Source organism: Stegodyphus dumicola, chromosome 3 (genome assembly GCF_044657685.1).
Source record: "Stegodyphus dumicola isolate Sdum_Otavi_A_Nest chromosome 3, ASM4465768v1".
NCBI lineage: Eukaryota > Metazoa > Arthropoda > Arachnida > Araneae > Eresidae > Stegodyphus > Stegodyphus dumicola.
The window spans coordinates 94,204,725-94,224,022 of NC_140770.1; the positions used below are offsets into that span (position 1 = coordinate 94,204,725).

The following is a 19,298-nucleotide window of genomic DNA, read 5'->3' on the forward strand; positions in this document are numbered from 1 at the left end:
TTTTAGCATACTCATATCTTTATGCATCGGGCATCACGTTACTAACTGTTGCCACACTGCATAGGAAATACTTTACACCGCATAATTGTTTATCACTAATGTTCACTAAATATATCATATCACGTTCGAGCATGCTGTAACTTACTACAAAAAGTTAACGCGAAAAGTTTAATTTAAAAACCAGTTTCGTTGGCTCTATAAAACTTAGCATAATATATCATGGCATTCGCCATTTTAAATATATGAAAGCAACAAAAAGAAATGGATGACGATTCAATATTAGACGTAAGATATTTTCACAGAACTAATGGTGGATTGAGATACGAAGTGTTTTTATCTACGGATCCGCCAAAGCCATTCAAAAGAAAAATCTTTACACATTCTCCCTTCAGACAGTCTCTAATGGAGCTTCAGGATAAGCAGGAGAAGGCTGAAAAAAGAAGGCAGTGTCTGACGAGAACTCGTATTCCAGCTGAACACTTGAATCGCATCGCTTCGGTAAGAGGCAGTAGAAAAAATAATGTAAAGGAGTTATTAAAATGTGTGCAAAGGTGCGATGATAAGATAAAAAATGCATTAAAAAGCAATGAACATTCTCAAAAGTCTTCACAGGTAAAGCAAATAATTTTTTAATTCCTCTTTTATCATTAAACGATAAATATTTCCCCATATAAGCATAGCTTAATTTTTGCTTCTTACTTGGTAGGGAGTCTCATATTAAACTGCAGTGCTATTGCATTAATATTTGAATGATTATATTTGGAAGGGGAGATGTCGATTTAAAGTGATTAACCAAATATTAAAAAACGGGAACGTTAATTATATCAGTTTAATATGTACATGCATATATGTGCACATAATCCATATATGCATGTATACATACAGTGGATGGACAAAAATATGGAAACACCTTGTGAAATGCATGTTTGAAAAGAAAGATTGATTTTAATGAAATATGTAGGTGGCGCTGGGGTTTTTGACTACTGACGCCACCTATACAACTTCGTAAATGTGCTAAACAGTTCAGTTGTTGTCGGAGTACTATTATGTGAGGTTGTCATTGCATTATGTCAGAGTTAACAGACTTCGAACGTGGGCAAATTGTTGGAGCACGTATGGTAGGTGCTTCCGTAAGCAAGGTAGCCGAGGTGTTTAGTGTTTCAAGAGGTACTGTATCGAAGATTTATTCCGCATATTTGAAAAGCGGAAAAACATCATCTGCTAAATCACAGCGCGGACGAAAGTGTGTCCTGAGTGATCGTGACAGACGATCATTAAGGGCAATTGTGACGAAAAATAAGAAGACCACAGCTGCAAAAGTTACTGCTGAAATGAATGTTGTGTTACCGAACCCTGTGAGTACTAAAACAATTAGAAGGGAGCTTCATAAACAGGGAATTGCTGGCCGTGCTGCAATTGAGAAGCCACTCATCAGTGATGCTAATGCCCGTAACAGGAAAAGGTGGTGTTTAAGTCATAAAGCCTGGACTATAGAGCAGTGGAAGCGAGTAATATGGTCTGACGAGTCTTCTTTCACATTGTTTCCCACTTCTGGCCGAGTTTACGTCTGGAGAACGCCATCTCAAGCCTATAATACAGACTGCTTGTTGCCAAGAGTGAAACATGGCGGGGGTTCTGTTATGGTTTGGGCAGGCAAACCAGCTTGCAGTCTTTTCGGAATGGATAAATACAGTTCCTGTATGTTTGCCAAGGGAATATTTTACCATCTATCAGGTGGTTCTCTGCTAGCCCCATGATAACTGTGTCAGGGCACATGACTGCCAAGACGTATGTGAACATTTTGGCCGATCAAGTTCATCCCATGGTACAAACTATGTTCCGCGATGGTGATGGTGTCTTCCAAGACGACAAAGCCCCTGTTCACACAGCTCACATTGTCCAGGACTGGTTTTCTGAGCACGAGGATGAGTTGTCCCATCTCCCCTGGCCACCACAGTCACCAGACCTGAATATTATCGAACCTTTGTGGTCTACATTGGAACAGAAAGTGCGTTCTCGTTATCCACCGCTAACATCGTTATCTGAACTTGCCACCGTTTTGCAGGAAGAATGGTAAAATATTCCCTTGGCAAACATACAGGAACTGTATTTATCCATTCCGAGAAGACTGCAAGCTGGTTTGGATGCCAACGGGTTTCCTACACCATATTAAGCAAAGAAACATGTTTTTTTAAAGGTGTTTCCATATTTTTGTCCAACCCCTGTACATAGCAGATAAGTACCGAATTTAGTTACCGATGAGTACGGAAGCAAGCTAACAAACTAGCTATTTATCTCCATTTTTAAAGGTTTAGGTATTGTTATACTGGGGAAAAATACTCGTATGTTACAAGGTACCCCTTGGCGAATACTAAAAGAATTCCATAAATGAACCATAAAAGTAACCCATACCATAAATAAACCCCTCCATAAAAATACCATAAATGAACCATTTAAAAATAACATAAATGTTGCCATAAATGAAATAACACAGCATCTTGGCGATAATCCGAGGGAAACCTCAAAATATATATCCCACTCATAATGAAATTTCAAATTAAATCAGATTAGAAACTAAAATTTGTAAATTAACTGTTGAAAACTCCAGCCACCCAGACACTATAGTGGTTAGGGAAGCCGGCTGCGAGACCAAAGGGCCCGGGTTTGAATCCCGGAGAAGGTCTGGTTGTAACTGTCCGTCCCTTCGTAGGAGGCAAAAGTGGCCCACATATTAGGTGCCTCCAGAATAAAGTGACCACCACTTCTGGCCTTAGCGGCCAAGCCGAAGTCGGCTGAGGGCCCGCTATTAATAAAAAGTATAATATTTCGGCATCAAAGTTCAGGCAGGGTTTTTACAGAATGGTAAGGCTAATCCAAATGAAGAGGCAAGTTGATTTAGTTTTTAATGGTACATCTTTATTCCATAGCTTTTATTCAATTATCACTGTAGATCATTTATTCGTTACTAAATAAGAGTATTTAAACGTTAATGCATCATAACTTATTCTAACAAAGAGAGCAAGCGCAGTAGCATAGACCCTAAAGGCACAGACGGGGAGGAAAGCTTCTGACGCAAAGTGGCGCGCATTCGTTATTTATAGTAGCGGTTAACAAATTCTAGAAGGTACTGGTTTTGATATCGGAACTTTTGATGTCAAAAATTAAAATTAATTTGTTTAATCAATTGAAAATTGTGTATTTATACATCTAAAATTGAATGGAAATTGAATTCTACATGAAAAATATTTACATACGGTTAAAGTTTTTTAATCTGGATGTACCTTCGAAAAGCAGCTGTTATAGCTGATGACCTTATAAGGCTTTTTTCACGCCTTCTTAGCGTGCCTTCGTGGTGTGGTAGTCTGCACGCTGGGGGCGTATTCCAGAGGTCCGCGGTTCGATTCCCGGTGAAAGCATTTTTCATCTATTCCTTCTTAAAAAAAAAAAAAAAAAAAAAAAAAAAAAAAAACATGATATCCCTACAGTGGCGCCCGAATTAAAAGGGTAGTGGACGATGATTCTCCGCGAAGGTGTTGCTCATTTTGCATCTTTCATGCTTCCAAATAACCTAATGTCTCTACACCCTAACTAATTATTATATTTGATCTTTATTTTCTTTTCGAATTACTAGCAAATTTAATATACTCGTTTAACATAACAATCTGTATTGTCCGCAAAAATTAAATGGTCTCGATAAGCCTTTCTATAAGATCGTTGATTATCGCATACTGTTTTTTATTTCTTTTTATTATTTCTTTCTCTTGCTAAAACTGGGATTATTGATTGATGAACCACGGCAGCTTCTGAGTTTACATCAAAATAAAAAGTTTTCCAGTCTTGAAAGAAAAGATGCATCCAAATTGTGTGTAATTAAAGAAAGTAATGACGAATACTTGACACTAAATTATCGCATTGAATTCACATCCGTAGGGTACATTCAACGTAACCTGCAGTTTTACAGAATGACAGCCTTTTTCATATGAGGCATGCTTTCCAAAAATCTTGTTGGAAGATGACGGTTGCTAAATGTTTTTAAATTTTACTTAATCGAATTTAACATTGTTTACTCCCGTTTTCCTTCCATACACCGCTCCTTATAGTATATCGTGTACAGGACCTAATATACAGCACTTTTAATTCAATAGAAGCAATAACCTGAAATAAATTTCCATTTTCATTCCACTTATTGAATTGCACAATCTCTTCAATACCGTCTTTTCTTCAATCACTAGCAAATTGCGCAAGCGCATAATTTAAGTCTAACGTAAAGAATATCGCAGTTTATTTATAAAAATAGTTAGAATACAACGCATAGTATAAAAGAATACGTAACGCATATAAAATGGTGGCGTTGCTTGACTGAAGGACTGTTATATACATGGTTGACGTAAGAATGGTTGTCAAAGCTTAGGCCACTGTGAAAATTTTCGTCTTCTACTAAGTTGGTATTGATAACATCTAAGTTTAATCAAGTTAATATTTTACCAGTGCATATATCATATAATATGAGCAACACTATGGTAATTATTTGAACATATGTCTTTTTTTAAAGATCCTCTTCAGCAGACCACTTTCAGTATCGACAGCTATTTTTACTGATTTTGTAGTTTATTAAAAGTTTATTCTTTTGCAGCATATGACCAATAGATGGGTAATAGATGTTTTACGCCCACATACTGCGCCTGGTAAGCTGAGCACAGATGATATCAGATCGCTCGAAGAACACTTAAGGACTCAAGATCGTCTGCTAGAAGAACTCAACTTTCAAGCTGATAATCTAATCGAGGTAGTCAAAAACATAAAGCTTCACACTATTAATAATTCTGACTGACGTACGAATGTTGATTTATGAATGAGTTATAACGACTCAAATTCTTATGTAGGAGCAATTTATGTGATTATGTTATAATTTTACCTTTATATAAATAATAATTTCAATAAAGAATAAGTAATACGCATAATTTTCAAATCACACAGCATTTCAAGCATTTATATGTATCTGGGAAGTATCAATAAGAAATTAAATGGAAATAAATGTTTTATAGAGATAAGTAAGCAACTGAAAAAACAAACTCATAAGATTATTTATGGTCATTCATTTGTAAATACTAAAGTACCAATCGGAAATTTGCTTTGATTTGTGTTTCGATGATTTAAGTTGATTTTAATTTTATCTCATTTCTGTTTTCAGTGGAAAGTTATTACTAACAGTTTGATTAAGAAATAATTTTCAGATGTATATTGATATGTTTCAAATCTAAATTGTAATTTATGTAAAAATTCTGTAAGATTATCTTGAAACATATGCACTTGCAAATATTTAACCAACATTTGAAATTAGTTTTACACTAGTATTTAGAATAACTCAGTTAAATTTAACTTTGTATATCCTTTATATTCAAAAAGTTTCAATGAGCAATTTGATTTATAAATATTTTCAAGTATATCCCAATGTGTTTTGAATCTGAATAAGAATTAATGTAAAAAAAAAAAAAAAAAAAAAAAAAAAAAAGATTATTTTTTAACATATTGAATAATAAATATTCAGCCATCGTTCTGAAATTACTTTTTATTTATATTTCGAATATTTAAATTCTGTTTTGTTTCTAATTGAAAGTTATTATAAACTAATAAATTATTAAGTAACTTTCAAATGTATTCTAATAATTTCCAAATATGCCTTTGAAATAAAAAATAAATGAAATCAAATGTTTCTTAGATGTTGTTATTTCCCTTACAAGCAGATACTGATTAATCTGGACATAATTAATGCCAGTCAATAAAGCAAATCTTTAAAATAAATAAAACTACTGATTAATGTGGGCGTAATTTATGTCATCCAATAAAATATTTTATATGAATCTTTTATCGGGGGAGGGGAAAAAACTGGCAAAATATATTTTACCTAGAACTAAAGAAAACTTATTTCACCCAAAGAGTTTCTAAATTTATGTTGTTAAAATATAAAAAGCTTGACTTAGAAGCAATACCTTCAGGGCCATAATTTTTAGTCCAAAGGGGCTTTGTTCCTGAAGGATTATTGTTTTCGTTTCGCGATTTTGCGTTGAATCACTATAAATGCCCGTTTCACTCTTCAAACTGTTGCCACCAAATGTTATAGTCCTGCATTATACTTGAAGAAATTAACTAATGAAAAATCTGCATAAATGTATGTATATTTCTCGCATTGTGATAAAACAACGGTACATAGAGCCGTCGAATTTTGAAGGACGTAGTCCTACTGCGAATATGGGCATTTGGAAGCCTAAATTTGAAATTCGTAATTTATTTTATTATCGATTTCATATTTTGTAAAACTTTAACAAATTTTTGATTAACAAACTCAACGATTTCAGAGCGAGCCATGGCAACAATCTACAGAAGGGGGAAAAAACCTTTTTATCTCTAGCGAGCGGAACTGTGTATCGCAAATTCTAAAGAGAGGCTCATTTTAAAATTATTTTGCGACATTGCTATTGAATTGAAATTTATGGTTTAAGGGCGAAGAACATGATATTTAATAAATAAAGGTAACACAAAAAACATTTAAAAAAAAACGCCCCTTTGGACGTAATTTAAAACCTGAAACCTCTCAGATTTTTCTTTTTTTTTAATTTTATTATCTGATTTTTCACAATTCTTGTTGTACCTAAAAGTTGTATGTGCCCTCTGCGCCTTTTGACATAGTCTCTATATCTTTCCCTTGATTTGCTTCAACACGTGACTAGTCGGGCAAACCCATCGGAAAAGAATTTCAGTGGTTAATATCGACCCCAGGCTTGAATGGTTGTTTCGTGTTCGTCATTAGAACAAAAATAATATTTCTTAAGGTGGTCTTTCATCTTTAGAAAGCGATGAAAGTCAGAAGAGGGAAGATCGAAGCTGTACGGCAGATTCGAAAAGGATTTGAACTCTATTCTGCAACACAACTATGTTCGCCCGCACACGAGTCGCGAAACAAAAGAGGGTCGGTGCTTCTCCGACATTGCCACATGGCGTTGCGAGTTCACCTTTGTTCCTGTTAAATGAAACCCACCTCAAACAGAATGACAAATTTAAAATTCCGAACTACAACATCTATAGATCTGACCGTCTTCATAACCGTGGTGGCGGTACAGCTATTCTCATGAAAAAATACCTTAACAGTACCATCTTTCCTCTTCCCCTTATGAGCTTTGAAGCAAGAGCATGTATTTTTAACAGTGATAATAAAGAATATCTCATCATTGCTGTTTATAAGCCACCCAACAATAGCCTCAACACTCAAGATCTTGACTATATTCTCAACTTAGGTTATCCAACTATTATTGCTTTGGACCTAAATTGCAAGCACGCTAACTGTAAATCCAGGCGAAATAATCTAGACGGAATTATTCTTAATAATTACATTAGAAACAACCCTGATATCAACATTTATGGTCCAGATGAACCAACGCATCTTCATCAAATCTCAAACGCTTCGGATGTATTAGACATCTTAATCACCTTCGATGTTCCTCAAATACCTTTTCTCCAAGTGGATAATGAACTTTCTTCAGATAACCTACCAGTACGCTTCACTTTATATGGCTTAAAGCATGGTTTTCCGCCTGTAAAGTGTCGCATTAATTCGGAAAACTATGCTTATCACCTTAAAGAAAACATATCTGCTACCACTAAAATGACTAATAACAGCGAAATTCCTGATGCCACAGTCTATCTTAGCAGTAAAATCAACGAAGCTATCAACCACACCAAATTTATTCCAAAACAGACTAATTATACGCCACACAATATTAGACAGAAAATTACAGAGAAAAATAGACTAAGAAAAATTGATCAACGTTCCCACTCCATCCAAGACAAAAGAAGATTTAATGCTGCCAATCGAAACCTCAGAAAACTTATCCATAAACAATTGCAGGGAAAACTTCATTGAAAGTCTTTCGCACACCGATCACTCTGTGTGGAAAGTTACTAAAGCTCTCTGAAGCACACCCTCGAATATTGGACCCATTCTAGATGATAATAATACCAAAATTTACGATCATAAGAAAATTGTCAACCTCTTCTCTGCCAACTATGAACAACAGTTTAAATAATTTCCCACAATCGAATGATATCAGTATTATCAATCACGTGGCCGATTTCCTCTGTAAAGATCCTGAAAATCAAAACAACCCGACTTCTCCCAAAGAAATACAGAAAATTATAAAGAAACTTAATCCAAAGAAAGCATCTGGATATGACAATATCACTAATAAGGCCCTTTAATACCTCCCAAGGAAAGGCATCGTCCTTATTAGAAATATTTTTAACGCATTTTTAAGACTTAATACATTCCCAAAAAAATTGGAAACATGCTGTCATTAAAAAGGCTGGCAAAGCTGAAAATCTCACAAGTAACTTTAGACCGATCAGTCTTCTGCCTGCGATTGCCAAACTTTTCGAAAGACTTATCGAATCTCGACTCACCACATTTATTAATGAAAATAACATCATCAAAGACCATCAATTCGGATTTCGCCAGGGATTCTCAACGACTCAGCAGATCGCCCGAATCGTGGAATTCATAGGTGAAAATTTTAATAAAAAGGAAGTAGTTGCTGCTATTTTTATGGACGTAGAGAAAGCCTTGGATAAAGTTTGGCATCACGGTCTTATCATCAAGCTGATGAACTATCATTTCCCACCTGCCATCATCCATCTAATTGCTGATTTTTTTAAAGAACAGAACTTTTCAAGTTAAGATTCAAGATAACTATTCCACCACAAGAAAAACTCACGCGGGTTCACCGCAGGGGTCGGTAATTTCCCCGCTTCTCTATAATTTATATATTAATGATCTTCCTAATATTGAAAATATTCTCACTGCATGCTATGCCGATGACATGGCACTTTTATGTCACTCACTTAATCCATATTATGCAAGAAATTACAGAATGCCATTAATTACCTTTCACCCTGGCTTAAAGGATGGAAAATTAAAATTAACCCGAAAAATCAAAAGTGATTTACTTAAAAAAAGGAAATATCTCTTAAGACTTAGAAAAAATTACGATGGACGTACAAACCGTGTCATGTGACCACAAAGTAAAATATCTAGGTGTTTATTTCGACCAGAAGTTAAATTTCAAATTTCATGTTAATTATATCAGAGACAAAGCACAACGTGCCTTAATGAGCATATATAATTTGATGTGCAAATATTCGAAGTAAAATATAAACGCTAAAAGAACACTCTATCTACAAGCAATCCGACCCATAATTCTATATGCCACTTCGGCATGGACATATTGCCTATTGCCTTATTCGGACAAGATGTTTCAAACGGTGCCACAAATTTTCGATAGGATTGAGGTCAGGACTGTTTCCTGGCCATGACAGCAATTTAAGCTACTGCTACTGCACTTTCAAACAGAGAAAGGCTTCAAAGTTTTCAGAGTAAAACTCTCAGATTCCTGTCTAACTCTCCGTGGTTCTTTAAGAACACTGTCATCAATAATTCTCTAAATATTTTACCATTATATGCCGAATTACTAAAGATTATATTCAAATTCTACGAAAAATGTGATTCCTCCAGTCATGAAGTTATTAAAAACATAGGGGAGTACGACTATCTAAACGAACAGCCACATAAACGGCCCAGAACTATACATCATAATGTTAGATTGTAGTTCTTGTATATATTTGATTATTTTCAACTATTTAATCTAGATTTTGTTTCATCTTTATCATCATTTTCATCTTACTATGGACTTTGCCCGGTACCAAGACTGCTGACTTTATCATCATTAAATTCGTCTATCGCGTGACAGTCTACTTCCCTATGAGTATTAAGATATAGGTACTTTCGACTCAGACGAAAGCAGAAAAATTTCTGGGACTTGTATATATTATTTTCCATTTTTACTGTACAGTGGTGGACAAAATTGTGAACACTTTTGGAAATTTTTATGTTTTTGAAATTTGTATGCATATAGAAAACGTTACGTTTCACAAAATGCAAACTTGTATATATCATTTTAAAGAGAATTTATTACTGAATTCAATACAAAACACAAAATTCAATTATTTGCAATACAAGAAAAGTTAAACGATAAGAGTTATCGATATACATTAGATAGTGATGATTGCAGTGAGTTATCAGTACTTAGTAGGGTACCCTTTATTTTTGATTACAGCTTCACATCGAAGTTTCATTGAGATGACAAGAGTTTTAAGCTCTTCTTTCGTTATTACATGATGCCAGGAAACAATTATAGCCTCAATTAGTTCCCTTTTATTTGATGGGTGCCTTATTCGGACAAGATGTTTCAAACGGTGCCACAAATTTTCGATAGGATTGAGGTCAGGACTGTTTCCTGGCCATGACAGCAATTTAATGCTCTTTGTACGAAACCACTCTTTCGATATTTTGGCCGTGTGGCAAGGAGCAGAATCCTGCTGAAAAATAAACGAAGCATCGTTGGGAAAGAGATCTTTGATGGAAGGTAGAATTTTTGGTTCTAGAATAGTGTCAATGTATTTTCTGGCATTCAATGTCCCATCGATGACATGAAAGCGACCAATACCATCTGCTGACATGCATGACCAAATCATAACATTAACTGGGTTCTTCACAGTTGCTTGAATGCAGTCAGGATGTAGCTCTTCTCCTATTTTACGTCTTACATATTTTCGCCCATCACTACGATAACGATATCTTAGTTTCATCACTCCATACAACTTGTGACCACTGATCATCTGTCCAATTAATGTGTTCCTTTGCCCACTGTAGTCTATTTTTTTTTTTTTTTTTTTTTTTTTTTTTCGTTGCTGAAAATTAAGATAAGACTTTTTTCGTGAAATTCTACCTCTCAGTCCAACATCTGTTAATCTTCTCCTGATTGTTCTTGAACTGACAGAAACACCAGCATCATTGAGATCACTTGTGATGGCCGCTGATGACATTTTTCTATCTTGGAGACATAGTCTTTTTATTCTTCTGTCATCAATAGATATGGTGCACCTTTTTCGGCCTTTTCCTTCTTCGTTTTTTATTGAATTTTTCTCCTGATATCGTAAATAAAACTTTCGGACTCAAGATGTAGTCACTGAACCACCCACCTGTCTTACAATTTCAGCATAGGAAAGACCACTTTCTCGTAACACAATAATATTACATCTCTTTCTAGGTGTCCAAGCTACTCTTTTATTTGATGTCATTGCTTCTGGACTAAATATTAAAAATTTTACAAAAATTCCTACTTGTAATTGCAGTGTATAAGAAACAGGTCCTCCTTCTACAGAACAAAGCAAAATAATGAATTGTTTCAAGTGTAAACATGATATCAGCTTCTACTGGCAGTTACTAACATTTGATTGGTTCTCAGAACAAGAACAGAGATTGGCCAGGAAAGCTAGACATTACAAACCACTTCATAACTGTGTTTTTTATTTATATTAAAGTACATATAAGTTTTTTTTTGTATTGCAAATAATTGAATTTTGTGTTTTGTATTGAATTCAGTAATAAATTATCTTTAAAATGATATATACAGGTTTGCATTTTGCGAAACGTAATATTTTCTATAAGCATACAAATTTCAAAAACATAAAAATTTCCAAAAGTGTTCACAATTTTGGCCACCACTGTACGATACTGTGTCAAATATACGATAATGTGTAAGAGATACGCCATTGAGAAAAGATATGCCCAAATTATTAGTTCCTATTATTGCTTATACATAAGACTTCATTTGTGGCCGATATATGGCGTCACCCCTGATCAACGTCTTCACTACTGAAGACTTTGCACCTTTATTACAAGTGCACAGGACTTTTCCATTTTTATTGAATTTTACGAAATTTTACGGGTCTTTAGGGGATTTATAAACATGTAGTAGTAAAGGCCTTCGGGTCGAACACCACTTAACGAATGATGATCTCCGATCTCAGATTCCTGTTCCAAGAAGTAAATAAGCACGACATCTTGGAAATCCCCCAAAAAATGGTCACCATGAGCTTCTGTGCAAATGTGGTTGCATTGAATTTGGACTTTGCAATGTGACATAGCGATATTTTAACAATTGTCGGAGGTTCTTGGGGTGAAAAAGTTGCACGCATGATTCATTTCCCGTGAGAATGCGCTGAAGAAAAGCATCACTCTCGCTCTCGCACTGGGTCAACAGATCTTGGTAAATTTGCATCCTCTATATTTTGTGCTCTTTCATCAGCAACCAGGGTATCCAACGTCCACACACCTTGTGATACCCCAGCACCTCAGTTATGATAGGATACCCCCTTTCTTAGGAAATATTCAATTTAGTGTTGATCAGCGAATTTTTGATCCGACGATTACCTTGAATAATTTTATTAGCACAATTTCGATGTTCATCTTCTGATGCGGTGCGAGGTCGTCCATTACGAAGTTGATCAAGTACACTGCAGGTTGCTGATTTGTTTCTCTCAACTCCCCGGCCTAATGAGTCACTGAACTGTGCATTTATGCTATACGAAGGCGGAACTATAATACTAATGGTTAACTTCTGGTGTTCCGCCCATTTCTAGCTGAAGCCGTAATGACGTCAAAGATAGCGACACCGTAAACGGCTGTCATTCGGTGATGAATCTGGGTAGGGCTTCAGCGCTCAGCTCAGTGTGGGATCAATTTCATCTCCATGCGGGTTGGCATCTTCTTCAATTCTTAGCAATCCAGTACCATCTACAATCAAAGGAAATTAGTGAATTATATAGAGGATACGTGTAGTTTTCAAGTACACGACTTTTAAAAATCGGGTAAAAAATAAGAAAAAGTTATTGCCATGGAGGCATTACTTTTCAGTCAAACATTGTATAAAAGAAAGGCATGAGACAACTTAATTACTCTGACCCTGGATTAGACTGCCCCATATATTTGAAAGCCTTTTTTTTTTTTTGGCCTCTCTGTGTATAATTTGAAATCCAAGATTGCTACTGGTGATTCGAGTAGTTATATTACTTACGTATCACGTCGTTCTTCCCTCACGTATCTTATTCTATAAGTTTACTGAGAAAGAATACTGTACAAGCGATTGCTTTATTCTCTCGTTATTATTATTATTAACTAATGCGACTTTGACCTTGATGATCAATCCCATTCAAGATTATTTTAGGTTATGGATCTACTTTTAACTGGATATAAGCTTGCAGCAAACTTAAAGCCAAACAACATCAAAGTGATATCCCATTTGCTTCCAGAGAAGTGGATTTATGGGGTCTTGTAAGTCGCAGTCTTCAATTTACTAATTAAATTGGCAATTAAGTAATTAACTTTAACGATGGGATGATCTGCTCACCGACGTAGATATGCCGATGCTGTTGGTTCTGTATTATCTTACGGCTGGTTGCGCGGAAGTTTTGGTCGAATCTGTCATCATAGGGAATGAAACAGTGCTTCCTCCTTCAACATGAAGCCAAAACTTAGATAAAACAGAAGATGAAACTGCTTTCAACTGAAAAAAGGACCTATTTCGTATTGAAATATTTTATGTTTAATGGCATTAATGTGGATTAAGAACTCCTCATTCCAGACATCAACTTCACCACAAAACTGTAGTAAAAACAACTACAGCATATCACTCATAAACTTACATGCTTGAGAAGCGGTTTACCCAAATCTTGTAGGACCAAAAGTGGATCATGATCCCGTAATTAAGTTGAGAAGAACTTAAAAGTTTAGTTTTTTTAATTATGCTTTAAGTTTAATTAACAGTTAATTTTTAAGCTATTTTCCTTGGTTATTCATTATGCTCCTTAAGACGAGAAATTCCCTCAAACTGAATGGTAAACGACGTAGTTTAAAAATAGGAGGATAATTTGTAACTATGAGCTTAGTAACGTTTGCATAGTGATTCTACCGCCTTTTCTCTTTGACTCAAGTCCAGTAATTGTGCAAAAACTTGGTTTGGCGGTGCTTGTCAAATTGTCCAAGAAAGCTAGATATCCAAGTGGTAGATTTCATTTTTGGACACTGTTGTAATTAAAGCGTAATTTTAGGATAAAGGTAAGCAGCCTATTATGGTATGTCTACATGAGAAGACCCGTTTTTATTTTATTGCCATTTTATTTAATCCATGCGACTTCGACCATGAAGATCAATCTCATGGAAGATGATGTGTTATCGGCTTATGACTGGATATGAATCAGCAGCAACTTGAAGGTAAATAGCACAGCTATAATATCCCAAGAGGTAGATTATGGGGGTCCTACAAGTCGCATTCGGCTGGGTAGTAGCTTCAACAATTGGATGATCTTTTTACCGATGAAAAGACTGTTGGTTCTGAGCTGGAATCATATCTTGGTTTGCATGGACGCCTGAATCGAATTTGAGGATTTATTATTCGAAATGAAAGATTATCCTGTACATGAACGTGAAGCAACTCACCCCGAGTGGCGATTTGTTTTTTAAGTTCTTAGATTTGAGTTGCGCTTTGCTATTAATATTGAAGTAATGGCTTCTTCAGGACTTAGATTAACTTCTGTAGATGCCATTAGGTGTTAAAAGCGAGGCTTAAGCAATGTCTCCTCATAACAGTGACTTGCTTTTTAGCCTAGATCTTGGTACTTGACAGGTGGTCTTGAGGTATAATGAATTTAAGCTTAAGCTTTTAATGAAACCAAACTGAATGAACGGGTGACTCAGTTCTTTACTTCTAAACCCGCTCATTTGTCCAAGGACTTGAAGTTTGCTTAAACAAAAGTCAATTATCGATACTGATAGTGCATAAGTGTAGGATTGGTCAAATTTAAATTCTGACCGAAATAAAAGTTCATGGTCAACTCCTAAGGTATCTGTAAGTTTTCGAGCGACACAATACAACAGAACGAGCTGAACATCCTAAATATTTGACAGTCCAAGCAGCTGCTTGGATGACTTGGAGATGTTGGATTCTGATTTAAAATCTCATGAGATACTGATTAAATTTTAATTCAGTATATATGAACTATATATGTATTCCATTAGTGTCATCCACTGCATGAAATACTGATAAAAATTTAAAATGCGAGAATTAACAAGCAACCAAGAAGGGAGTCATTCTCGCGGTACTAAGGGATTTCGGAAGTAGGGACCCATTTCATTTGAAATTGGGGAGAGGATAAATCTTAGGCGACAGCAGTCTCAAGACACAGGGCAAAGACACAATCTCAAGATACAAAATTCCTTTATTTTGTCTGCCAACGAGGCGAATAGTCCAGATGTAAAACGTACTTATCAGCTAATTTAAACTTCGTTAATAATTCTATCTTGCTTTTCGTTGTCGAAGGCACATCTGCAAGTACTGTCATTGCTTACCCAGAAGTCATTATGTAACAAAACAATAGATGACGCAAGAAGAGAACAATGGTTTCGCCCTTTGATGTGCTGCAGTGGCCATCTTGGGATTATGTGACAACCGGATATGACTCTGCCATCTTCGATTTTCACGAAAGTGAAGTAAAATTTCTTCAAGTTTTTATTTTTTTCTTCACTTTTTTACTTAACATTTTTATTTTACAAAAGTAATTTTCCTTTTTACTTTTTGGTTTAATATGGCTGTAATACTACATTTCTTTATGCTACTACTATAACTAAATCGGAGATCCTCAGGGCTTTCTCTTCTATTATATTGTATTAACTACAAATGAATGTACTAATTTTTTTAATACTATGTAAAACAACACGTATTCTGTTTTACACTTATTACTTTCATTAAAAGGATTCACCAAACTATGTTTATGCAAATATAAATTTTACACATTCTACTTTCTATTTACACATTTTCCCTTATATTTAACTTTTATCCTGTTTTTAAAAAATATTCATTCTCCATTTCTAATTCCATTTCCAGAGGTAAATTACAGATTTACAAAAAATTTTTATAGTAGATCTGACTTTGAGTCAGATCTTATAATTAAGGTACAATAAAATTTCATAGAATAAAATATAGTAATACATGAGCATTCCAACCAATACATGAGTATTCCTGCCCCAGAGTAGCTGAAATACATACAAAAACCATTTCATTTCTTATCATTTTATGCTACAGATAATTATATAATTCTTAACATGATGCCACCATTTACCCCGGAGCCTGTAACAACTACTATACTCGAACTTATCACAGGCTTGATTTTCCTAACAGGGCACAGAAGACTGAATTACTTTTAACTACAGAACAATATCAACATTGTAACTTATTATTTTAAAAGCGAATCATAGCCAGATTTGTGAGGAAGACCTCAAGAAAGAAGTAAGACATGAAATCAAAATTCAGGCAGGAATCGAAAGCTTCACCCCTTTCTCCCATCTCGGAATATTTTTTAAGTAGTACCTTGATTATTTTTATGAGTCTCCAAGTTTTTTAACATATCCATTTTAACCAGCTACACGCATTTCAAATTGACGTTATTTTATTTAACGCTGAACCCTTAAAGCGTTTTGAGAATATTTGACATTTAATCTATCATACTTAGCAAATAAATTATGCATGAGTGCTATACATAACAGGAAATATTAATATGAATTCAAAATAACGATCCAACATAGTAGTTGATTTAAAAGTTTCAGCACATTCAATCCGACTTGAAACAAGCATTTCAGTTAACGTTACTTTATTTAACATTGAACTTTGACAGCTCTTTGAGAACAATTGACATTTAATTAATCATATACAGCAAACAAAATCATGCGTAAGCATCATAGATAGCAGATAATATTGATACTCCCTCCATATAATGATTCAACATGGTTTGCAACTTGTAAACATTTTCAGATACTACACTCAGACCATAAATTAAGGATAATGCAAAATCAGGCAAAGGAAGAGTTAGAAGCAAAACAAATTTGACTTATTTGTAAAGTTTATTTATTAAACAACAGGTAAAGAGCAAAAAAAGATGCTATCTGTTTGATATTATTTAAGACATTAGCGTTTTTTTTTCCTGGAGCAAATTACAAAAAAAAAAAAAAAAAAAACACTATTTACAAAACACCAATATTACATGGTTGGTATGATTGTTAATGCATTGTATGTCTCCCAGACGATGCAATATAGTCCGTATAACGCCTAGGCATGCTGAGTATCAAATTATCGATCTGATCTTGGGGGATATTACACCACTCAAAAAGCAATGCTCTACGAAGTTCTGGCATACATGTAGGAGGAGATTGACGTGCTGCAACTCGTCGGCCAAGCATGTCCAACACATGCTCTACTGGATTCAAGTCCGGTGAGAATGCTGGCCAGTCCATACGGGTGATATCCGCGGATTGAAGGCATTCGCTTACGATGTTTGCACGGTGAGAACGTGCGTTGTCATCCATAAACACAAATTGTGCGCCCATGGTGCACCGAAACAAACGTACATGTTGTTCCAGAATGAAGTCCCGATAGATTTGGCTTGTCATGGTTCCAATTTGAACATGAAGGTCAGTTCTGGAACCCAGAATAATTCCACCCCAAACGAGCACTCCTGCACCACCGTAACGGTGTCGTTCAATGATGTTTTCTTAGAGGTAACGGGTACCTGGAGCTCTCCATATGAAAGTCCGGCGAGAATCAGACTGCAAGCTAAACCTGGACTCGTCGGAAAACATCACACGAGCCCACTGTTGCGATGTCCACAATGCATGCTCTCTACTTCAGGCTAACCGCAGGCGACAGTGAGTTGCAGTGACAGTAAGTGGAACGCATCTGACAGGTCTACGAGCATATAGACCAATCTGCCATAAGCATCTGTACATGGTCTGCCTTGAAATTGTCGTACCAGTGGCTGAAGAGAGCTGACGAGACAGGTCTGAGGCTGTGTTCCGCCTGTTTCTTTTGACAGTAACTGCCAAATACCGGTCCTCATTCGGCGTTGTAACTCTGGGGCGACCTGTGCTGTAACGTCTACTCACATTACCATCATCTTGGAATCGTTGCCAAAGCCTGGAGATGACACTCTGGGCAATTCCAAGTTCGTCTGATACTTCCAGTTGGATACGCCCACATTCCAGACGGCCGATAATTCTACCAAGTAAAAAATCATCCAAAATGCGTCATTTTTGTCATAACTATTCGGTTATTGCACTGAAATGCTTATAAAGCGCCTGCGAACAATTTTACTTCTTTGCCTGTATTCCTTATATATCACTCTCTTACACTCTCGTCATTGTGACGTACCATCGGTGTCATCTGGTTACTTCCTGAAATTTGCATATGATTCTTGAAGATGTGTGTAGTGATTTTGCAGGTGATATATTTATTTTAAAGTTCGATCTCCGTGTGACTCCGAATCCTTAATTTATGAACATGAGTGTATTTATAGTATGACTTAATCTAAAAACATTAAAAAAAATATTTTCAAAGAAGTATTATTTGAATTAAACACTGGAGCGAGACAATTCTTCGAACATAGATACCATTTAATTTATGACTATCATACAAAATAAATAAAATAAATACATTTTACAAAGTATAAGGGTTAGTCAAAGGAAAACGAGATAGATGGGGGAAAAGTAACTAAGCTGTTTATTATTTCAAACGTAATCGCCATACCCGCTAATACATGTATCTCACTGTGAGACAAGATGGTCAATATCTTCATGGAAAAGTGTTTTCGGTTGCCCACGGAACCTCTTCATGAACAGGCATGCACCTCTTTATCCGAAGCAAATCTACCGCCACTAATGCCTTTCTTCCGGAGCTCAAAAATATGGAAATTGCAAGGGGAGAGTTATGCACTGTATGAAGGATGTGTAAGTGCTTTCCAGAAAATCTTATGCAGCAGAGTTTTAACAACCGTGACAACATGATGGCGGGCATTATTTTGCAAGAAAATTATGCCATTATTGATCCGTCAACATTCTTGGACGTGTGGATTTGACGGCATGCTTCAATTTTTGCAAAGGTTTCATATACCGCTATGCGTTGTGGTGCCGTGTTCCAGAAAATCAATGAGCAGCGTGCATTTGCAGCCAAAGGAAAAGGTCAACATGACTTTCCCAGAGCTGGCGTGCACAACTTTGGGTCTTTTGTTGAAGGTAAACCCGTGTGCTTTCCTCTGATGTTCGCTCTCTGATTTAAAATGATGACACGAAGTTTAATCAACAGAATCGCCATTTCATGTTTTATTCGCAACCGTATGGGACAGGAAACTATATTCTTTATCATGATACCGTTTCAGGTGCAACAGTATCTCGACATTGTGTTATGTGTTCAGATGCTGTGTCAAGATGGCATGGGTGGTATCGTGGCTAATGCCCAACATGAGCCAAATGTCTTCCACCGTCTGCCGTTGGTCTTCCCTGAAGGCAGCATCAAACGCAGCAATTT

At 35.8% G+C, this 19,298-nt stretch overlaps 1 protein-coding gene across 1 annotated transcript; it reads left to right on the forward strand.

Moving 5' to 3' along the window:
* The first annotated feature begins 203 nt into the window (after positions 1–203).
* LOC118204822 (uncharacterized) lies at positions 204–5,374 on the forward strand. The gene is made up of 2 exons (XM_035377113.2): positions 204–612; positions 4,634–5,374. Exons 1-2 carry the CDS (start codon positions 262–264, stop codon positions 4,829–4,831), a joined length of 549 nt encoding a protein of 182 aa, XP_035233004.1. The 5' UTR covers positions 204–261; the 3' UTR covers positions 4,832–5,374.
* Positions 5,375–19,298: the final 13,924 nt, after the last annotated feature.

Coding starts and splice junctions, on each gene's coding strand:
- LOC118204822 (XM_035377113.2), top strand. CDS start 262: ATGGATGACGATTCAATATTAGACGTAAGATATTTTCACAGAACTAAT. Junction 613..4,633: donor ATTCTCAAAAGTCTTCACAG/GTAAAGCAAATA, acceptor ATTCTTTTGCAG/CATATGACCAATAGATGGGT.